Below are 23,543 nucleotides of genomic sequence, written 5' to 3'. Positions count from 1 at the left end.
CAGTGTAGTTAAGAGCATATGCTGAAACTCATATATCATCTCGTCAACAGTGGAGATAGCAGAACAGTAGAGCAGTTAGGGCCGGTCAAAACCTTATCGGGTGGGAATCCCTCCTGATGACGTGCCAATCTGAGGGGAATCCCGGAACTCCACCTGTCTTCACGCCCTCTGTGTGTTTAAAATAATGTGAATTTGTCCGAGGTTTGTCTATTGTCTACTATCTGGGCAGTAGGTTTACTTTATTTTAATAAATTCAATATTTATGAAAATAACAATATTCCCACAACAGGGAAATTCACTTATTACAGCAGCAACCAGAAGCAAAGTTGTGTGATATAACTACATAAAAAATCCACAAAAAACAGAAACCCTTAAACATATAGCCTACAATAAACAAACAAACAAGTGCTAAACGAGTAGGCTACTACCTAAAGGTAAAGTGACCAGAATATAAATAATATTAGTTTTTGACATGATTTATAAGGGAGATAATTTCTTTTCAAGATTTTTTTCTCATTTGAAAATGTATTCACTAGTTCATGTAGATTTTGGAATATAAAATAAAGATATTTTATGAAAAAAGTCAAAAGTCTGGCATGGGCTTAAACTGAGACACCATTTAAACCCATGTGTGCTCCAAATAAGCCCATGTCATGATTTATTTATAACATATTAAAAAAATTATTTCAGAGAATTAAAAATAGCAATAGGCTATATTCAGTGACATGTTAAATAGCATGTTTCTGAGCAAACTCTGAAAGGTCTGACTTCAGATGTAACCTTTTATACAGTCTATGTAACCCCCCTTGCAATCAACATTTTCATCAGTAACTGTGATTTAATTACACTTTTTTTCTCAGTAACTGTAACAGATTACAGACACAATTATTTTGTACTTTAATTACATAACGCCACTACATGTAACTAGTTACTCACTGGTTGAAGTGCAGCAGCATCGTACAACATCGTGACGTTTTCCTTTGTTTTCTTGTCAGGCAGTCTTGAGGTGAGTAGTGGGGTCCTTGTAGCCGCTAGCAGCAGCTACTCAGCCCGGTGTGTGAGCCTGAGCATCCTTCTAGAAAAATACCACTCAAAGTAAAAGACTCAGACTGCACCTATACAGTTAACGTTAACCCCGTCAAAGGAAATCTCTTTGAAGACAAAGAGTATAAAGGTATGGGATTCATGTCATCGCCAACAAATGACTCATTAATCTGTTAGCTTTGTGCCTCATAAAATCGTCTTTTGTCATTTTACTCGAGACGAAACGAGCACAAAACGAGCCGTCGCAGCGTCCTGAGACGGTCTTTGTTTTCCACTGCTAGAGTCGTCGTGTAACATCGTTTCATTTAAAAGCACCAGAGATGTTTGTTTTATTGATTATTAAGTAGTAAGTGACATCCGGTTGAGAGTATTAGCCGCATAGCGTTACCGAGCACGTTAGCTTAGCCCTGCAGCTAACAATGGGACAGAGAGATTAAGACCTGCGCTGGCAGCTTACTAAATATTACCTTATTTGAGTTATCGTTTGAGAGCTTACAGTAACCTAGACAAGCGAACAGCTGGCTCACTAATAAAGCCAGAAATGTCAATGCTACGTATGAACAGTTATAGCATCTGTTGGCGACGCTAGCCGGTGTCTCCTCGGGAGGTTTTTAACTTTTAAAAGAGGGCCTATATTTTTTACTTTAGTCAAGTTCCTCTGCCAGATTCCTCATTCAGGTCAGAATCAGTGCATTTAGTTAACCACAACCAACTAAGTACTTCACATTGTTCCTCAAGGTAACCATACGCCGGCTTTATTCGTCTCTTAGGCCAAATCAAAGACGGGTAAATGCTCGATAACGTCTGTATCGCTTCCTTTCATAGTCAAAGTCTCACCATTATCCTGATGTTTAATCCTGCACGACTGTGAATCCGGTCTGTTAGTAAAAGCAACGAGATTCAAAAGGTTATCAAGGTTAGATACAGTGAGTAACATCGTCATGGGTAACCTCAGGATCAATTACACTTAAATGATCAGCTGATGATTCATTAGCTTATCGTCAGGTGGCAGTCAGTGGAGTAAATACTATGTAATGACACCCTCTGAAAAAATAAGGGTAATGGTTCTTGTAGCAGCCAAATTAGAAATCAGTTTATAAGTCAATATTTACTTGGCCTCTTCCACACAGGTACACACACATACTTTATATTACTAGACAAACATACATAGCTTTAATTCACATTTATCATATAATGGCATTATCTTTTTGTTACCCAGTACAAGCTGTTTATACAGTAATAATACTGTTAATACACTCATACAAATCATTTAGACATGTGTAAATCCATGAGCAAAATGACTCCACCTCCTTCATCAGCCAAACTAATTACTCTAAAATCTTTGAGATTTGAGTACTACCTGTGACATCACCTTTTGTACAAGTATTGTTTCTCTGTTTCCAACCTGGTTGTAAAAAAAAAAAAAATGTCACCTGTCTTACACTGTGTAGATTGCATATTTTTTCCCATCCAATAACTCAGTTGTAAGGTGTGTTTTAAAGAGTGGTATTTAAAGGGAGACTAACATGGAAGTGAAACTGCCCATCCTTTTCTATCAACTAAAACAATCTGAGATCAACAATGTGGTAAAGAAGATGTGCACACTTGACTATTTATATTAATTAGTTTGTTCTCTAGTTGTAAATAGCCACAAAGTAAACATTTGCCATAAGAACAATTTATAATACTGACTAAGTCTGTGGCTGATGCAGTTAAGTAGATGTAGAAGATCCTTTAAAATAATTTGAACCAAAAAATTCCATGTCCCTCCTCTCTCTCTTTCCCATATAGATGCCTTCAGCAATGGTTGGCAACAACGCTGTCCAGTCTGCCAGTCCAGACCTGGGAAATGGAAGTCAATGTGAGACCATGAAGCAGATTCTAGGTGTGATTGACAAGAAGGTTCGCAACATGGAAAAGAAAAAGGTATCTCTAGTGTTTTAAATATTAAATAATGGTCTTCACGTCATTCTCTCTTGATTAACCTTAGGCCGAATGTAATAATAATAATAATAATGATAACAATAATAATAATAATAATAATAATAATGATAATGCATTTTATTTAAAGGTGCCTTTCAAAGCACTCAAGGACACCTTACAAGGCACATATAACACAACAGTACATCAAACAGTATAAATCAGGTGATATTTAGTGCAAAGATAAAGAATAAATATAAATGTGACTACAAAGTGCATTAGTACTATAAATAAACAAGAATGAAGATTGCATAGTTAGTGTGAGACAGAGTATGATCGTCTGAATATAAGATTGATATTTTCTTTATGAATGCTTTGTGTGGGGTCCTCTGAATTTTTATAAGAACATCATATAGGTTAGGATATAGGTTAGAGATCATGCTGTGGGTTTATCTAGTCTAGTAGGTTCCTCTAGTCAACTTTTGAATTAACTTTTTAAAATATGATGGATCTTTTCTGACTAGGCTTGCCTTCACATATAAAACCATGCTAATAAGCAATACTTTCACTGTTAGGGGTTATTATTTCTTTTAAGCAAGGATGACTTTTTAAATTCTTTTCGTACCTTTCATTCGTGTGTGTTTCCTCCCATTTGCAATATCTCAACTTAATTTTAACATATGACATTTTTAATACTTTTACAGTCCAAACTGGATGACTATCAGGCAAAGAAGAATAAGGGAGAAAGCCTGAATCAGGATCAGTTGGTATGTACATGGGGCCTTGTTTTATGTTGACATACGAATACAATTATTTTCACCATAATTTAACAATGATAACTAGTAAAACATACAATAACATGTGTTTTTGTATTGTTGTATCTAAATCCTATCAATGTTAGCATGCTTTCTGGAAGGCAGTGCCTCTTTATCTGTTGCTGCATCTTGCTCTTTTAGAGCAAAATACAGTTTTTAGATAATACACGAATCTCAATTTCAATTTTCTTTGCATGATGTACCCGAAGGATGCGCTGACAAAGTACCAAGAGATCACTTACAACCTCGAGTTCGCTCGAGAATTGCAGAAGAGCTTCCTGGCATTGGGCCAAGAGGTGAGTGCTGAGGTACACTTGCTCTTATGATCTATGCAAACCTTTAACTATCTTTTCAGTAAAAATTCTCTCAAAGGACTTGAAGATACATAACAAGCCTTTGTGAACATGATAAGAATTTACATTACAGTCTGACTCAGGAAAGTGTGAAATATCAAAAGTCATTGAGGGAACAGGGGGGTGACTTCTAGGACCCTGCTCACTGACATTCCTAGACTTCTAGATTTTACAAGTGCAGCGATTGTGGTGTATTGTGGTGGTGAGCGGATGCTGTATGTGTTTTTTTTGTTTGTTTTTTTTTCTCCATGTGACTTGAGGCTGCAAACTGCGGGGATAAATAAAGTTGATTGATTTGTTTGAGAAACCTTGTGAAACAAAATGCTCAGAAACATGTCTGACTTTCAGGTTCAAAAGGCAGTGAAGAAGACTGCAAGACGGGAGCAGCTTCAGCGGGAGGAGGGGGAGCAACGGCGGCTTAAGACAGTATTGGAGCTGCAGTTTTTACTGGACCAGTTAGGAGATGACAATGTAAGGCAGGACCTGAAACGGCCTGATGCATCAGGTTCCCCCTTATTAACTGATGCTGATCTCACATCTCTTGACGAGTTGTACAAACTTGTGGGACCCGATAGGAACTATGATGTCAGGTATGGGGTACTTTTTAGTGCTACAAATATTTAAGATTATATAATAAGTATATAGTATGTAAGTAATGTGTAGTGGTTTCATAATATTTTGTGCAAAAAAAGGAAATCTGTGAGGATTCATAATCTTGTCATTGGTTCTGTGAGCAAGGTTGAATTGTATGAGTATATTTGCCCTGTTGTGTGACTTGCAGGTTGACTGATCAGTATGAAGAGGCCTCCGTACACTTGTGGGAACTGCTTGAGGGCCGAGACAAGGCTGTGGCAGGAACCACATGTAAGTATTTTCATGGCTCATGGAACATTGACTTACTGCTGATGTAAAGCTCTTTAAAGTTCTGTATTGTACTAATACAGTATGTGTGTGTGTATGTAAATATATTTGTATACTGTAGGGGTGTGACGATACACTCAGCTCACGAGACGAGACACGATTTTGGGTTCACGAGATCGAGATGAGATTTTAACTATACTTTTAAGAAAACTTCAATGAGGAAATAAATGACTGTTCTTTTATTCACAAAATGGAAATTCATCATATCCTATGCAGTATGCAGCACTGTAAAAGGTTTCTCCATATAGATAGATATTTTATAGATGGATAATTTTGGTATTTATGGAAATAACAACCATAAATACAAAAGTTAGATACAATCACAAATACCAAAAAGTAAATTATAAAGAGTAGAAACAATTCTAATATACAAATATAAATTAGATAAAGAATCCAATTATCACAAATTATAAGATATTGATAATAAAAACACAGTCCTGTATCACATAAATACACAAGTAGAACAACATGTTATAACAACTTGTTATAATTTGGTAGTGTGACTCACAACTTTTTGCATCATTAGCGCTATGGAAGGCTCAGTGTAGAGACCTGAGGTTAATTTACCGCTGCTCCTTTCCTCATCTCCTACTTCTGACTGAGATATTCTCAACAGGTAGAAGCTGTAACAAGGTTTATGATCCACACGTGACATTATAAAAAGAAGACATGGTCTGCGAATGAACGATAGAAAACCAAGCGTCTTTTTTTTTTTTTGGTGCGCACCTTTAATTATAGCTTCGCAAGACAAAATTCACTTTGGCGAGAAATATCATCGCGTTTTCGTCACACCCCTAGTATACTGTATGTATTACACATTGCAATACATAATCAATCAATACTGTCATTGCTAAGATTATGTTTCATGTTATTTGATACACAGTTAATTATTGTCTAATTTAACAATAAGGTATATTTCTGATTTCTCTTATTATCTCTGTTCCAGATAAGTCACTGAAGGAGACTCTGGACAAGGTGCTGCTGAGTGGCTACTTTGACAGAGCACAAACTCATCAGAATGGCACGTGTGAGGAGGAGGAAGAACAGGAGAAGCAGATTGTGGTGGCTGAATCTAACGCTGGGGAGCAGCCATCAGAACCTGGTAACCTCTCTAACAAAACATATTTGGACCTTCAGCAATTAATAAATCAACAGAAAATTAATTGGCAACTTTTTGGATGATCGATAATCGCTTTCATTCTTCTTTTTCTTTTTAAAGAAAATATTTTCTTGATTCCTTGATTGCCTCTCAAATGTGAATATTTACTGGTTTCTTTAGTCCACTGTGATGTAAATTAAATGTCTTTAGGTTGTGGACTGTTGGTTGGGACAAAACAAAAGACATTTTTGGGACATCTTTTGGCTCTGAGAGACAATGATTGATCTTTTTTCACCATATTCTGACATTTAATAGACCAATCGTGTAATTGTGGAAATAATTGTTCAGATTCATCAAGAATGATAAATATATACATTAACAGATGTCTGTCAGTAAACCCAGTGACAAAACTATCTTTACTTTGCTTATTTCCTTCAGAAGGAACAGCTACTGAAATTTATACAGAGCCAATGAAAATGGAGACCACAGAGGTGAGATTGTAAATATACAGCAATAAGAACATTCTGATTTTGCAGTTAAAAGCTGTTTCCTTTTTTTGTCAGACTACACTTACAGTATGTTTTTTATGTTACAGTTTGTAAACAGACAGTTCATTCCAGAAACCACATACAGCAGCACAGACAAAGACCAAGTAGAGGAGTGGACAGTGGAGGCACAGGTATGCTTGAGCTGCTGTATCACTTCAGTATTCTATATATTTGGAGTGCACTCTATAATCCCCTTCACAACCTGTGTCTGTTTGTTGAATAGATGGTGAATTCCCTGCAGCACCAGCCCCCTGCCCAGTTGGCTCCAGAACCAACCGTTACTGTGAACCATGTCTCCCCCCCACCAGCCAACGACCCAGTGGTCAGAAAGCAGGCGGTGCAGGACCTAATGGCTCAGATGCAAGGGACGTACAACTTCATGCAGGTGAGAAGGTCCAGCATGCACTGTAATTCAGCTCATGATAGTTACTGCTCAGCTGTGGATATTGTGTGTTCTGCTTCTCCCTGTCAGTAATCATGGATTTCACCCGTTTGTTAGTTATTCATTAACTTAGAACTTAATTGATTCCTTTGTCAGAGCACAACATAAAGTACACTGTTAAAAGTGTGTATTAATTGCTTCACAAGCAAATCAAAAATATATAGTAGTTCCATGCTTACTAACATGGGAGAGCGAACAGAGATATTTCAGTCAAAAAGTAGTGTCCCAGTTTACTTGTTACTGCACAATCTGAGCCATGCCGTAACTATACATTTACTCTTCTTTTCTTCTTTGGTCCCACAGGACTCCATGTTGGAGTTCGATGGCCAGGCTCTTGATCCAGCTATTGTGTCCGCCCAGCCGATGAAGCCTGGGCAGACTGTTGACCTCCAGCAGCTGGGCTGTGCTTCATGTGAGCACAGTTAATTTACCTTGATTCTGACCAGCATCTCTCACTGTCTGGTATTTGTCTGGCATCTGGTTATTATGAAAAATCATTTTTTTAAAGCCGTGTTTCGGCCACAGGAACTTTCCCCAGGGACTAAGAACATTCAGAGGAACTCAGTTCCTTTACCTGCATTTCCACCGGAGGCACCAGGGTCTAAACTATGTTTCAGGGAGATTGTTTTACCCCGGAAAAAGATCATGCTTGGGGAGTAATCCTTCTGAAAAGTACAGGAACAATAGGGCCAGAGTTTGCAGGAAGGGGAGGACATTTCTCCATTTGATGATGTCAAAAGTAATGTTAGACTTTGTTGACGGCACAAGGGACAAGTGAAAAAGAGAACTTAAGCAAGCTGACAGCATGTGCGATAGGGAGAACAAAGCAGTGAATGAGAGAAATAGTTATTTTCGGATTCTTTCATGGTTATGTTCTTAAGCTCATGTAACCTTCAAACAGCTGATGATTTAGTGTAGAAACAGAAGCTCTTAATTTCATTCTCCTCTGCATTCCTCCCTTTTCATTCATTACATCCAACCCATGCAGCAGTAAATGCAAAGAATAACAGGACAAGTTTGTGTGTTTTTTTCCCCCGTGTGTGTGAATACTGTGTTTCAAGTCATTTTTTAATTTTTTAACTGCTCATGGGTCTAATTTGCCTGATCTACCCGGCTCCTCAGATGCAGTGGAAACACAAACAGGGACTTAAAATTCCAACTGTAGTTCCTGGGATTAGTTCCTCTGGGTCCAAAGTACCTGGACCTCTTGGTCGAAACAGGGCTTATGGGTGTTTTCAAACCTGGAGTTTATTTACTCTGGTCCAAGTAGTCCAATCAGTGGAGGAGGTGGTAAACTTGTTCTGATTTCCTCTTTATTCAGTTTCTTATCACATAGAAATGTTTTTTGAAGCCAACCAAAATGCATCACTCAAGCCACATGAGAACTTTCACTTTGCTCATTGGTCAGATGTGTCTGGGTGGGTTCTTAGAACATAAATGCTTGAAAAAGGTCCTATCTGCCCAAATACAAAGATGGCAACATGCTTAATTGCTAGTCCAGGTCAGACTTCAATTCATTTTCTGGCTATCAGCTGTTAACTTCACTCATCTACATCCCACTAACCTTAAACTTGCAAAGTATGCATTGGAGATGGGGTCAAATTGATCTGTAAACCAGGTGCAGGTTATGACTGCTGTTTTCAGAACAAATCCAAACAAATTGAGTCTGGTTCAAACAGACAAAGGTTTGAAAACACCCTAACTTGGTTAAATAATTCTATTAGGGTATCAGACCAGTTTGGAAGACTTTATTTTCTTACACACTTCTCTTTATATTCCTAACAGCACACCCAGAGTCCAGACTTCCTCAAACAGGTTCAGTGCCTGGACCACAGGAATCCTCACAAGTAAGTAGAGTGGAGGCAAAAAAGGTAGAATGTAATACACATCTACTGTGTATTACAGAGAGTCATTTGATACATTTGAATATGAGCATAAAGCTAAAGGGAGCTTTAAGAAAGGAACAAAAATCAAAGCATTGGTTTGCACAAACATTTACTGTCTCTCCCATTCACCTCTCCTCAATCCTCCTTTTCTTCCCTCCTGAATTCCCTCCTTCAACCTCTCCCCCCTCCCCCTATTCAACCAGGCTTCGATGTCTCTGTCTTCTGAGCAGTCCCCTGCCCCATGCTCCTTGTCCTCTGCCTTCCCACCTGTCTCCAAACCCACCCACACAGGAGGCATCAATGTCAACGCAGCACCCTTCCAGTCAGTGCAAGCGGTATGCTTTGTATCTGAGTCCAGTTAATAAACACAGCACCTCCTCAGACTTATATAATTAACAGTGTTGGAAAATGATTCCACCCTTGGATTTACTAGCTTAGGCCATAAAAATACAAATACAGGCTACTTAACACTGCAAAAAAGTCACAGCATAAGAACCATTGGTGAACAATTACACACGTCCCTTTCCCAATCCTGTCCTGCTCTTCTTCTCTTCTACCCCACTGAACACCTCTTTGTCTTAAGCCACATAGACTTTCATAATTCTGAATGTTTTATGTAAGACCTTATTGTAACTTAACAATTATTATTACTATTATTGTTGTTATACTATATCATCATCTGATCACACTGGAACTTGTGTGGACATTGTGATTTTAATATTGTTTGGATGTAGAAAGAAATACCGAAATGTTTTCTTTCCCTCTTTTTAGGTGTTTAACCTGAATGCACCTGTACCCCCCGCCACTGATGGCCAAGCAGATCCTCTGAAGCAGCCAAGCCAGTTCCCTGGTGGCTATGGACAAGGCTTTACCAGCCAGTCAGAGAATACTGTAGACCAGCCTGACATCCCACAGGAGACATTACAGTCGGGTGAGGGATGAGATGGGATGACAGATGGTTTGTTTGATGTTTGGGAAAAAAATCAAGATGTCAAAATTGTTTGGCATCACAGCTACATTGACCTGGCACTACAAGGGCAAGTTGATGGTCAACATTTACCAGTTAATATGAAATACTGTCTGAATTCACCACATTTTCAGGTAGTGTCAAAAGTGACAGAATTGGTATAACGAATGATAAAAGAGAGAGCTTGAGAGATGTTCAAACTCTTGAATATTTTCTTCTTTTTCCACACAATTGACTAATCACTGTATTCAGTGGGTGTGAACGTTAAAGAAATGGAATCTGGAAAGCCTACTGGCTCCTTTTTGTATCATGAGGAAACATTTACATAAACCTAAAGTTTGTGTGCATTTTCTGTTTAGCATGGAGCCCCTGAAGCCACAAAATATATTTTTAATGTTGCTGGAACTATATATATATATATATATGTTAATTGTCCGTTAAAGGACAGTTTAGTTTCACCATGCTTCAAGACAAAAATATCTCTTTGGCACAATAAAACTAAAGTAGTAGTTTCAAGATTTTTATTTTTATTTTTCCGTTTACAGAAGTGTACTGTTTTTTAAATCTACACTGCAAAACACTCACCAGTGCATCATAGACTTTTCTGTCTCATTTGCTTCTGTTCAGTTGTTGCTGGGTTCCAGCCCCAAGCCCAGGTCATGCCCTCAACAGGCGGACATGAAGAGACGTCACCAGGTGCAGGATTTGGACAGTCGGGCCAGTCTTTTTATAACAGCAGAGCCGTGCCCAGGGGTGGACCTAGGAACCCCCGTGGCATGATGAACGGCTACCGAGGGTCCTCTAATGGATTCAGAGGTACTGTATATGCATCAAACTGTTTTAGAGATGTATGCAGTAACCTCATTATTTATTGTATTGACATAATTATATACATCATATACACATTGTTGTTATCAGGTGAAAATCCACTAAGGTCATTATTCAAAATTTTCTATAATGTTTTTTGTTGTCAGGTGGATATGAAGGTTATCGCCCTCCTTTCTCAAATGCTCCCAGCAGTGGTTATGGTCAAACCCAATACAACACGCCCCGGGACTATTCAAATAGCACCTACCAGCGGGTAAGTTTTCCTTTTGATTATTAAATAAACATCATGTACCAAAAAGCTCATATAATAAATGACCATTCTCATTATTGATATTGAAGGATTCAGTGCTTGTTAATATAAAATGCCTGTGGTTTCTTGTAGGAGGGCTATCAGCAAGGCTACAAACGGGGAGCTGCCCAAGGACCACGAGGTTTGTCTCGAGGTAACGCTCAAGCAATGAGATCCTAAAAGATCCTAAGGACCGTCAAGTCGCGCCACGTTGGAACATTCAGGATTTTTGAATGTGTTCGCCCCAGCTCACTTTTATAACAATTTTTTGTTTCTCATTGGTAATCTTATTTTTTTAACTCCTAGCCTACTTATCACTCAGTCTGCTTTTGTCTGTCTAGATCCTCTTAATGTTTTAACACAAAACGCTGAACTTCACGACAATGTAGGATTATCAGCAAGTCTGTGTGGTATAAAACAACAAATAGATATTCCTGTAAACTTGAAAGATTTCATTAATTTATTTTTTGTACAAAATAAATGCAAAAAATACCCTGCCACTGTCGATCTGATTCCATGATGATTATTTTCTTCTGCCCTGTGCTGTCAGCAACGTTTTTTCCTCTTGATCCTATAGTTTTCATAAAAACATTTAATGTTTATTTTATTTTTATTTACCCCATTGTTACCTCTCGCGCCATCACCTCTTTGTACGCTGATGTTATTAGTTGAGACTGTTTCAATAAAGTTGTGTTCTATTACCTGCTGTTTGTGGATCATTTCTTTGCTTTGGATCTTTTTGCTCGGGTATGGATTTAAGGTGACAAATCTAGTTGTTATACCTGTGTGCTCCTTATATAACAATGTAATCCTGTAATTAAATAGGTATAGATGTCTTATTATGATTATGGATGGCATACATTTATATAGTAATGGTGATCTATATGTTGTTTACAGCATTTTCATTCTTCAACATTTAATAGCTTGTAGTACATGAATTCTGGCATTTTACAGTACACATTGTGATGGATCATTGAGAAAGTGATCAAATTGTTGCATAATCTGAAAGGTCATAACTGTTTTTATTATCTTGAACTGAGGTGTACAGAATCATCAAATGATTATTTTATCCAGCAGCAAGCAATCTGAAAACAGCACCTGTACATTTTGTGCAAATTATGATGCAGTATTGTATCAAAGAAAACACTTGGCACAAAAACTAATGACACAACAAAAAGAGTAAAGCATATATTCCACGTCTAACTTTTGTATGAACTGAACCACAATAAGGCAGACCTGTTCATTCACAGGATGCAATGGAAACACCTCAAAACCGGTATGGTATGACCACTCTGCTAGCTAAAAGAAACCACAGCATTACAGCATTGAAAACACAAGATGGAACCTGGAGTGTAATCATACCTAATGGAGAATTGGGAAAAAAAGTATGCCATACTATGAAATTCCTCAAATTAGTAATATACTTCTAGTGCCAAATACAGTGATGTGAACTGAATGCAAAAACAAAAACCAAATGTACTGTAGAGGTTTTCATGTGATCACACTTTTGATTTAACAGACAACAGAGACAGACTGCTGCATTTTTTGAGACAGTAGTAATACCAGACTCAGCTGTTGTTTTGCCTTTTTTTTTTCTAATGAGTTGACTGATCTAGTTCAACAAATCCCACAGCTGCCTCAACAAAATACTTTGATGCAGACAATTGTGATCAAAGACATCCATAATAAAGATCTACAGCTTAATTGAATGAACTTCTCAACACCCAAACTGTTCTATTTAACATCAAAAATCAACTCATTGATCAACTCATAAATAAATGTGCCACAAACACAATTAATAAGAACAACAGACCAAAATTAAAATGCCCCATTATACTGTAAGAAAGCAGCTGAATATTTGAGATGTTTGCCATCTGCCAACTCTGTATGGTAATCGGGTTGCTTTGCAAATCTGATAGTTGTAGAGTCATACTGCAAGTAGTATTATAAGCATCTCTGACTGTAAGGAAATGGAGGGGAAACTTTTGTTGTTTGGGGGGTGATTTCATGTCTATCTTTATTTTAAGAACCGAATACCTGCATATATTGTAACCTCAAGTGTTGGAGAAAAACTGTAATGTGGACAATTTTAAAACTCCATTACTCATCTCTTTTGGCAGAGCACACATTTCCTACAGTTGAGAAAATATTCCGACTACACACAATGAAATAGTAGTGTTTCAATGTAGGTAAACAGCTGACACAGGTTATGACAGCAACCACAATTAACATTAAGAAAGCAGCAGAAACATCTGTAAAATGATTTCTTGACACAAGTATGAGGTCTCTGGAGCAACATGGGCTACATTGATTTATTGGTTGGTTCAAATATGGAATATTTTAGAACAGTGGCAGCTGAAGATAATGGATATAAAATGTAAATGGTCAATGTAAACACTGAGATGGTGTATAAAGATATGGTGCCTCTATTGCAATTTAAGTTCAATGTAAATTGTAGAAAACATTAAAAAAAAAGATATCTCACTAAATTTCTCAAATATGTAGTGCTATCCAGAGAAAAAACCCTGCAAACAAGTCACACGTAAAATAAACACTTAACTCTTGTTTGAAATGTTCATGTGTATATTTATAATTCAGTCAGAAAATCCATAGTCAAAAATTATAAGTCTGAAAAAACTTTTTACACCTTATTCCCCTCAACAGCTGCACTGTATGTATCCAACAGGCTCGTGGATGAAAATCATCAGGTTGTCGTTTTAGAGGTTCTTACTTTCAACAGCAAACAGTAGGCCATGAAAGCTCCACAAAATTATATTTTTGTATAATCAGTTATCAAACTCAGCTCCTTGAAAATGCAAGTAGTGTTAAAATGCATGTCCTTGGTTGCTCATTTTACTTTCCTTTATGTAATTCAAGAATGACAGTTATCGAACACTGGTATAGTTTAACAGGAATTTCCTTTTGTGCTGCTCTCCTTCATCCCAAGAGTCCTCCAAACCCCCTAAGTCATGCTGGTTAAAGAGGCCTAATCATCTGCAGGGACTGCTCCTCTGCACGCTGGACCAGAGGGGCTGCAAAAGTCTGGGTGTAAGGTTGTACAGGCTCAAGTTCTGACTGCATTTTTATGGCACGTTTTGCAGGCCTTGTGGGGCTTCTTGGTGACCCGGTGGCAGATCCTGGTGTGTCTGGGGGAGACCTTGTTGGCCTTGTGGGTCTTGATTTTGTTGATTATTATGTTCCTGGGGTGTATCTTGAAGATCCTGGGCATGGGCTTCAGGTTGATGCTCTTGGAGTTGGGCTGCTTGGTCAGGATGTAACTGGAAGTCATCTGCATGTACCTCTGGGATAAAATTTCCTTCAACTGTAACAAAGAAGCCATTTTACATTTCTCAGACGTCAGCCTGTAAAAATCAAATTTCACAAAAATAAATGAAATGGTGCAACTTACCATGAACCTCAGGAGGGGGTTCTACTTTCTGTGATTTCAGCCGTTCCATATGCTCAACCGCCTGGAAAGAACAACCATTTCACATTTTTATGCATATGCACAATGTGTAGTCACATTCATTTGATAGCGTAAATAACACAACGTAGTCCACTCCAAAGTAATAGATTTTTAGTCAGTTACTGAGATTCTACTGATAAGAAAATGTTTGTTGTCTTTTTATTCTGAAGACAATTCTATAGAACTTCTATTTTCTAATAAACCTTTGGCATCAGGTTTGGAAATGAACAATTTGGCACATTCACTGTTACAGTAGGGGTCTACGGAGCCCGTAAAGGGACATGGTAAAAAAAAAAACAACAACTTTGGTTTCTTTCTGGTGAGCATGAGATACTTTCTGGTGAGCACAAGTTCTTTTGCCTTAATAATGATAAAATAATACACAAAAAATGGTCGGATTGGGAACCCATATATGCATAATGTCTCCTCTTGTCTCGTGCATGCAATACTTGCTGGTGAGCATGAGACATTTAATATTTTTTATTTTCCCCATGTCCCTTTATGGGCTCCGTAGGGGTCAGATTATGCTAGAAATAAATAAATTCAGTGTGTTGGAGGAGAGGGTCTCTGAAGATGTTCAACTATCCAACAAGCAGTTCTGATTGGGTATACTGGCACCTTAAACCTGCAGTTTGCCTCGTCTGCTCCTAATATTATTTCAAATGACAGTGTGCCACTCATGTCCTTACCTGTTGCAGCTCAATTTTCTGTGCATTAAGCTGCTCCTGTTGTCTCTCCAGCTCATCTCTCTGTTTCTGGAGGTCAACAGCCTTCAGGTTGAGGTCCTGTTCTTGTTGAGCAAGGTGCTCCTCAAACTCCCTCATCTCCTCATCTGTGTAAGCCTGGTTCTGCTCCAGCGTCTGGAGAACACAAAGTGGATGTGACACCATTTAGGATCGTCCTACTTCTGCTTACACTTTGAAATAATGTCAACAAGATAAAGTGTCAGAGATTGTGTCTCACCTCCCAACTATCTGGCTCCAAGAATTCTTTTTTCTTTGTAGCAACCAGGAACTCATCTAAAGAGACCAGTCTGTCTTTGTTAGAATCCACCTATGAGGAAGACAGGAGCAACAAGAGCTTTATACAAAGGAACAGATTATATATGCTATACAGACACTCGTTAATAGATGGAGGGGGTTGTTTATGCAAAGCAAACAGTTACATAAAAATAGAGTCCTGAGTGTAAATTAATGTACCTCGTTCATAACATGCTCTCTCATACGTAACCTCTCCTCCTCCATCTCCACCATATCATCCTCTTCATGTGTTGGGTCATAGATTTTTTCGAGCTGAAATCACACAGACCAACAGTCAATGAATAGACCATTCACTGAAACAAACATACATTTTCAGATGAAATGTCTTTACCTCCTTGGTGAACAGTGCCTCTAGTTCCTGTTCGTCAAAGAAACCATCTCCATTGGTATCTGCATCATGAAAAAGACAATGTGTTAAACAAATACACTATTTTCTGTTATATTTGACAATACAGATTATGTAGCACTGGATTAATGAACACCATCCTTCCCATCTTTAACACTTGAAAATGGCTAAAGTTCTTACCATGCAGGTTGAAAAAGGTTTTGGGGTCAAAATCCTCCGGGTCTAAGCCATCTGCTTCCTCCCACACCTCCTTAAGCTGATTCTGGCTACCCTGAATAGCAAAAGAAAAAGCATCACATTTGAATTAGAGTTGGATAAATTACTCCCCAGTTAAACCTTTTAGTAGAGAGTTTACATATAAATTACGAAAATGCACCTAGACCAAAAGCACATCATGTAAAAATCTAAAATTTGCAAAACTGCAACTCTTGAAATCTGAACAAAAAAAATACAAAACACTAAAGAAAAGAATTTCTCTTCATAAGCAAAATGTGTCATGTCTGTCTGACAAAATCTTACTTACTGGATGGTTGACTTTAGGGTGGTCAGCATGCTTTTTCCTCATCTCTTCATAGTGTTCTTCTTCTTTCTGTCTTTCATCCTCATCCAGTGTCTTCAGGTGTTCCCGTCTGTCGTGCTCTTTCATCATCTCATACTTCTTGAACTCCTCATGTCTCTCTTTGTCGTAGTTCTCCAGATCTTTAGTGGCCTTGATGTAGAGGACAAAATTACTTCAAATGTTTGAAATGTACTTTGATCAAAATCTACAGTTAATATTCCTACCTGTCCTACTTAATACTTTTTGGACAATTACAGTTTTTTCTCTTGTTAGATCATGTGAATATTTGATCCTGGGTTATAACTTGGAACCTGAACCAATTTACCACACTTAAACAGCATACAGTGTTTTTAAATGTTTTTATCGATCTCAAGCAGCTATTCAGTTTGTTATGAAAATCAATGTGCTTCATTTTTCAGTCAAAGAAAACAAAAGAGAATAAAAGAGAGATTAAATACTTTGTAAGAGAAACAGATAGGGATAGAGGAAAGAATGATGATATATTAATTGTTTTGTTTATATATCTTATCACTTTTTCTCTTATCTTTGTTTTGTTCGTTTTGTTATTGTGAATTTTTTTTTTATGTAAATGAAAAAAAAAAAAAAAAAAAAACGTACCTAAACGTACCGACCTAAATAAAAGTAATCCTTCACAGTGAACTTCTTTCTGTCTGAATACATTTGTCAAAGTGACTTTACTGCTGTGACTAATTCTGCAGGTCTTAAGCGTGTTCGTGTGTTGTGGTGAGCTCTGGGATCAGGGATATCCAAGTCAACTGCTAAATAGCACTGACATATAATCAGACCTTAAATATAAACTATGGCAGAAACATTTTAAATCGGTAGGAGAGGAAAAAAAAGAAAAGAAAGTAATTGACAGTAGGTGCTGATAATAAAAAGCAGATCACATGACACTGTCTGGAGTAGCTGCAGACTTCTATATTGACTCAATGTGCACTCTACATTTATTGTTTGCTTTCTTTTCCTTCCCGGATGTTGACAATTCACAGCTGACCACAGTTCACAAAGGTGTTGCAGTGACTTGTGGCTTATAAATATAACAGTTGTGTGTGGTCCTTTTTTTCAAATGAAGCAAAACACACAGCATTTTTGTTAATGTGTGAAACGTAGCAAAGAGGTTTACCGATTTGATGAGCCGATCCAGGTCATCCACTTCAAATGTATGTGGGTTCATGTGGTTCAAGTATTCAAACTGTTTTAGCAGAGCCTGGTGGTCCACAGCTATGTCTAGTGGGGGTAAACGAAAATATAAATAAAAACACAAATACTGGATATCCATATAGTATATAACATAACATTAAGCCAGTATACATTCATTTACCTAAGATAGATAGATAGATAGATAGATAGATAGATAGATAGATAGATAGATAGATAGATAGATTAAATATAAACTATAACACAACATACCATTCCCTCCTTCAAGGTCTTGCTTGGCCTTAATCAGGGTTCGGAGCCGGTTTACCTCCTGCCTCTTCAACTCATCCAGTTTTGTTCTGACGTGATGGCTGACAAAGTCCAACTCTTTGGCCAGTTTACCTTGCTATATGGTAAATAATTACAACAGTATTCAATATTAAAGTTGTAGCAGAACACATATTTTTTTCCACTAAAATACCTTTATCATTGTTCTTAAACTTAAAATGAATCGTACAGTGGACTGAAATTACAGGAGAAGTCTAGATAGAGTGTTATTATTTTCCAAGAAAATGTATTGCTGGACAAGTGAAAGCACACAATACCTTGATGTCTTCCATGTCTGTATTGTGGAGTTTTTCTCTGAAATGCTGATCTTTTTCTAGAAAATCGATGACTTCCCTGAGGTAGCGGTCATAGTGGAGTCCTGTTTCCTATAACATCAACAAATCCAATGTCACTTAAATACACCAAACAATCCCACAGTGATCACATCTCTGTTCTGATATTGTTATTATATTCACTTGTACTTTATTCTAATTTTATATCTAATGACATATTATTAACAGCATTTATATGGTTAGTGGTAACATACTGAAGCCAGTGTAAACAAGTAACAGAATATCTAGCTTTTTATGGGATACAGGTCTGCTGAACAATGTGTTGTTTGATACAGAGATGAAAGGTTTTGTCATTAATGCATTAAAAACGGCTTTACTCCCTTCTGCAAAGTCACATACTGTATGGCACAGCTGTTCTGTGGTTGAAGACAAAACAGACTAAGGAGTAACAAGGTTATATTTCAAGTAATTTTCACCACAAAGCAGAATTCACACAATATTTATTTGAGCTCTGTGAAGCCGGATATTTCCAAATTTAAAATGTACAAACTTGCAGCTGAAAAACATGTAGAGCTGTTGTGCAGATAGCAAATTAGCTTTATAGGATCATAAGTTTTGACTTAAAATAGCCTGATCTAATTAAGGTAATTTGATTGAATTATAGTCCTATGAGAAATCAGCCCACCTGTCATTAAACATAGTCTGGGCACTGTTCCTGCTGCAAAACTCTCTCCGGATCGCAAACTATTAACAACTATTAAGCAGTGGCAGTAATTTCCACTATATACTTCTATACTACTACTACTACTATAATTTCTACTACCATATAAAATGAATTAAAAAATGCCAATTATGTCACACTGTTTTTCATCCAAATCGTTTTAAAGGATGAAATTCTACATATTTGTTTATTTCATACAAAAATGGACCAAATAATTGATTATCAAAACCAGAGCCACGTGACAAACACACAGAATCAACCTCTCATTTATTCTTCCCCGATGCTGTAAGACTGATAAACTCTGCACCACACTGCCTTGTTCAATCACATAGACTCTGAACTACAATCAACTGCTGCTGCTACCATCTTGCTGCTACTTTATTGACTTTACACTATTTATGATATCCCTCAGGGGCATGCTGCAGTAAATGCCTCTAGTCTCTGAGATTTTTTTCTGACAGTACACTGCACTGCTCACTTTACCTCTTATCTCTTACTTTATCTAATTTATTTTGACTCATTATGCCTATAGTGTAGATGTTATTTATTTTATTGTAATTATTGCCTTTAAGAACACTGCAATCATCTGCTGCTGGTTTATTGGACGTATCTTTATGTTTTTATTTTTACACTTGGACCTGAGTTATCTTTCATGTATCTACATGGCTGGAATGACAATACAAATCCTTGAATCCTTGAATTTGATCAATTCAATCCATTACTAGACTGTTTCAGAGCTTCAAAACAAGAAGTCTGCTTTGTGATGATGTCTTCATTAGAAACAGGTGTGTGTAAACATCCTGGGACTTCCTACCACACTAGCTGGAGGCTCCTCAGGCTTCTTCTCAGGCTCTTTGACTTTTGTTTTGTCCATACTGATGGGCACTGCCTCCACACTCAGCAGCTGGACCAGCAGGAGGAGCAGGGCCCGGCTCCAACACATCTGGAAATGAGGACATTTAACGCTACAGCTGTTATAACAGTAACATGTAGTTACATTACACAGCACAGCGCATGAAGACAAACTGCGAGGACCAGTTGCCGGCTTCCTTCTCTTCTCTTCAGACGGCTCTGCTAGTCTGCAATGGTTGTTCATTAATGGTCAGCTAATATCCTCAGGAAGCTGTTGCTGTTAGCTTTAGCACTGCCACTGACAGGTTTGGATAAGCATCTGTAAGGCTCCTCATGCTGTCAGTCTGAACGGCACAGTTAACGCCACACACCCATGATGACACTACAGGTAATGTTGAAATATTCCCTAAAGAGCACCTTAGATACGTGTCACTTGAATACTCACTTTATTATGAATGCTGAACCTCATCTCCTCTGCTCACGTCGCTTCCTCTCATCCAGACTTCCTGCTCGTCAGCACTGCACGTTGTATTGGCGGCGGCGTTGAACTCCCATTGGTCGGCGCGGCTGTCCGTCAAACCGACGAGCAAGTTGCGTTGCATTGGATTGTACGTGGCGAGATGACGTCAGAGCAGGTGGGTTTGAAATGAAGTCAATACACTTTATCCACACTCAATACAATTCTGTAATCTCTGGGGTGTTTTCTAATCTTATCAGAAAAGGGAATGCAAATATCACACCCAGAATAGAAATGGCACACATGTAAGTGTTCTTTGTTCCAAATTACCCCATATTAGGTGTTTTTCCTAATGTGGAACAGATCAGGCTGAAATGTGGGGCACTCACTGAGAGACTGAAAGTAAAGTGCTTAATTAATTCAATAATAATGGTCAATAACACTCAGGCTAAAGTGCATGCCAACATTTGGTCATTTCATTAATTACAATGTTTTTGCTGTTTGCTTGTGGTGTGGATAAAGATTAGTAATAGCATTATTTTCAACCTGTTACAATAAACTGTTGCTCTTTTTATTTTAGTGACACGTTTTAACTGGGGGTTTTCAATATGTCATTGTTGTGTTACATCCAACAGACTAATTTGTTCTTAACTTGTATTTAAAGGACTATATATGACCACATGTCATGACCATTGACAGTCAATGATCATGACTTAACAAGTAATCAAGTACAACACCTATCTATCATCCACTGCATTGTGATTCAGATATCTATTACTTGGATAAAAGCAGCAATACCACAATGTAAAACAATTCTCCATCACAAGGAAAAACATTGTCAACAAAATGTTATTTAAAAAAAACTAAAAGTACTTATTATTTGCAGGCATTACTGAGCCTTGTCCATCTTTTTGGCCAAATGGATTATTATTGCTGTGTGTATGCAGCAGGTCGAGGTAGAACTAATTTTAATCATTTTACATACTTCAGGTTTATAAATTATGCAACATATTTCATAACATGGCCATATGTATGTAAAATATTCATCTGAAATTAATATTTCAATATTCATTTGAGTATTTTGTAATTATAACTGTCAGATTAAAAACAAAAAAAGCGTTTCCCTTGAAAATGAAGTAGAGTAGAAGTGTAAAGTTGCAGGAAAATAAAATGGAGAAACCCAAAGTGCAATATTCTTTAAATTGCACTTACAGTAAATGCAGTACTTATGTAAATGTACAGCAAGTTATAGTATTGCATTGTATGACGGTCTTTACTCACACAGCAGTCTGCTTAATGGGTCCAAGTTCACCTCTCACCCCAGCCCTGCTCAATGGACTCATGGGGATGCTACTATTCTTGTCACACTCCTCTCTATGCACTCTGCATCTTACTGGCTGATTAAGTCAGAGCTTCTGCTTCTGAAGACACTCAAACACAGTATAATCTATTTGTGAAGTTCTTTGCTGTCATCTGAAACAAATTAACATTTTTCTATTTTGTACACAAACACCAAGACACTGCATGATGATGATGATGATGATGATGATAAATTAGTCTCTGTAAAGTATTTATAGGTATTTCAGTTATTGATTCTTAATGAAGCACTTTGTGTATAATATGATTGTTAGGAGTCATTTATCAAATATTTGAATTCACTTGGTTGTGTGTAAAACATTTGCCTAGTTTTAACAAACAAATTTAACTTAATCAATTATGATGCTCTCTAGATAGTCATTAGCTTTTTGACACAACAAAGACTGAACGTTGCTTGACTTCACTATTTGTTAAGTACTGTCCCATGAGCTATGGTTACTACAGTACCAGATCAAGTTAAAATGATCACTTCAACATTGATTTTTGGTTCAGAATCACGTGGTGAGCCCTCATCTCTCCAACAGAGGATGCTGTTGTAATGTGTTGGCTGAGTCCTTTATTGCAGTCTGTTCATAGTCCTGTGTTGGATGGAAGTCCATGTTTGCTTAACTGGTCACATATGCTAGAAGGCACAGGAGCTAATGAGTGCATGATTAAAGCCAACTACGTACTGTGATCTTCGTTAGCACCTGCAGCTCCACTTATGTAGCTTAATTAGACATGCAGACATAGCAATATTAAATAAAATATAATTTAAGTAAAATTCGAAATGCTGCTCAGATGCCCTCTTGTTGCACTCAGCAGCTGCTTGTACAAGCTTGTGTAGAATACATACATTTGTAGTACAGGGGTTGTAAAATCATTGGTTTTCTACTGAATCTATGAGTACTTAAAATAAAAAACTCCATAAAGACTGTTTATGAGTTCTGGCAGGTACAGCAAGACAATAAATCTAATTTTATCTGGATCAGTTGGCTTATGACTAAATATAACATCTCTGCCCTGTAGTCAGTATCTGTAATAGTTCAATGAGCTGGAATAGCAATTAATCATTGTCTTAGATCATGGCTAATGTGGAAAGTAAAGGAAAGCTTGAGCAGATGGGAAAGATCAGCACTTATTTTAATAGACAACTATGTGATGATTAAATTCCCTGCATAACCAACCACAGACTCTTGTCTAAACATTATCTTACACTGTGTGTTGTTAATAATTCAGGCACTTTGAAATACATCTACACACTAATATATATACCTGACTCTGCCTACATTAAAGGATTATTTGGAAAACACACACACACACACACACACACACACACACACACACACACACACACACACACACACAGAAAGGATAAGTATTTCCTGTGGGCATATGCCAGGTAAATTAGTACCCAAACTATTGAAAGTCAGAAGAGGACATGAGCATCTTTATTACATTTTCTGTTTGGTACCTCTAGTAAACTGTGATTCAGCAGGAGGAGACTCTCTGAGGAAAAGACAATATCATTGAGTCACCTTGCTGCATTGTGAGCTCTGGCAGGCGAGAGGCAGGAATCAGCAGCAGCACAGACCATACTGCAGAGCTGCACTCAACTGCGCATCCATGTGTGTGTTTCTGTGTGTAAATTAGTATGTACAAGTGTGTGTATGTAGTGAGGATGATTATAAATCATAGCAAGGTCAAATAACAGCAACTGGATGAGTAGGGATATCAGATGATTACACTGCAGTGTGTATGTTCCAGCCACCCCTGCTTCATTGTGCAGACCGGATGAGGAATAAGTTAATTGTGCGCTTAATGACACCATTTTTAAATTATTGGCTGTGTTAATG

The 23,543-nt window shown here is 37.6% G+C and overlaps 2 protein-coding genes across 3 annotated transcripts; one reads left to right on the top strand and one right to left on the bottom strand.

The window, feature by feature from the left end:
* Positions 1 to 1,051: 1,051 nt before the first annotated feature.
* Positions 1,052 to 11,813, top strand: caprin1a (cell cycle associated protein 1a). Of its 2 annotated transcripts, XM_053315997.1 has the most exons (17): positions 1,052 to 1,174; positions 2,836 to 2,970; positions 3,669 to 3,731; positions 3,989 to 4,075; positions 4,481 to 4,722; positions 4,914 to 4,996; positions 6,000 to 6,155; positions 6,591 to 6,643; positions 6,748 to 6,831; positions 6,924 to 7,085; positions 7,446 to 7,554; positions 8,928 to 8,989; positions 9,232 to 9,363; positions 9,800 to 9,959; positions 10,623 to 10,811; positions 10,970 to 11,076; positions 11,206 to 11,813. In XM_053315997.1, exons 2-17 carry the CDS (start codon positions 2,836 to 2,838, stop codon positions 11,290 to 11,292), a joined length of 1,911 nt encoding a protein of 636 aa, XP_053171972.1. In that variant the 5' UTR covers positions 1,052 to 1,174; the 3' UTR covers positions 11,293 to 11,813. The 2 variants fall into 2 exon arrangements, with proteins under 2 accessions (XP_053171972.1, XP_053171980.1); XM_053316005.1 differs by lacking the exon at positions 9,232 to 9,363.
* Positions 11,814 to 12,011: 198 nt separating this feature from the next.
* nucb2a (nucleobindin 2a) lies at positions 12,012 to 20,387 on the bottom strand. Its single transcript, XM_053324562.1, has 13 exons — positions 20,320 to 20,387; positions 19,837 to 19,965; positions 18,287 to 18,394; positions 17,955 to 18,087; positions 17,668 to 17,771; positions 16,488 to 16,673; positions 16,145 to 16,235; positions 15,950 to 16,008; positions 15,778 to 15,870; positions 15,542 to 15,631; positions 15,268 to 15,438; positions 14,522 to 14,582; positions 12,012 to 14,434 (listed from the first exon to the last, which is right to left on the bottom strand). Exons 1-13 carry the CDS (start codon positions 20,341 to 20,343, stop codon positions 14,196 to 14,198), a joined length of 1,488 nt encoding a protein of 495 aa, XP_053180537.1. The 5' UTR covers positions 20,344 to 20,387; the 3' UTR covers positions 12,012 to 14,195.
* Positions 20,388 to 23,543: the final 3,156 nt, after the last annotated feature.

The sequence above is a fragment of the Scomber japonicus genome, chromosome 1, assembly GCF_027409825.1.
Source record: "Scomber japonicus isolate fScoJap1 chromosome 1, fScoJap1.pri, whole genome shotgun sequence".
Classification (NCBI taxonomy): Eukaryota; Metazoa; Chordata; class Actinopteri; order Scombriformes; family Scombridae; genus Scomber; species Scomber japonicus.
This window is presented reverse-complemented; position numbering and strand designations above follow the sequence as displayed.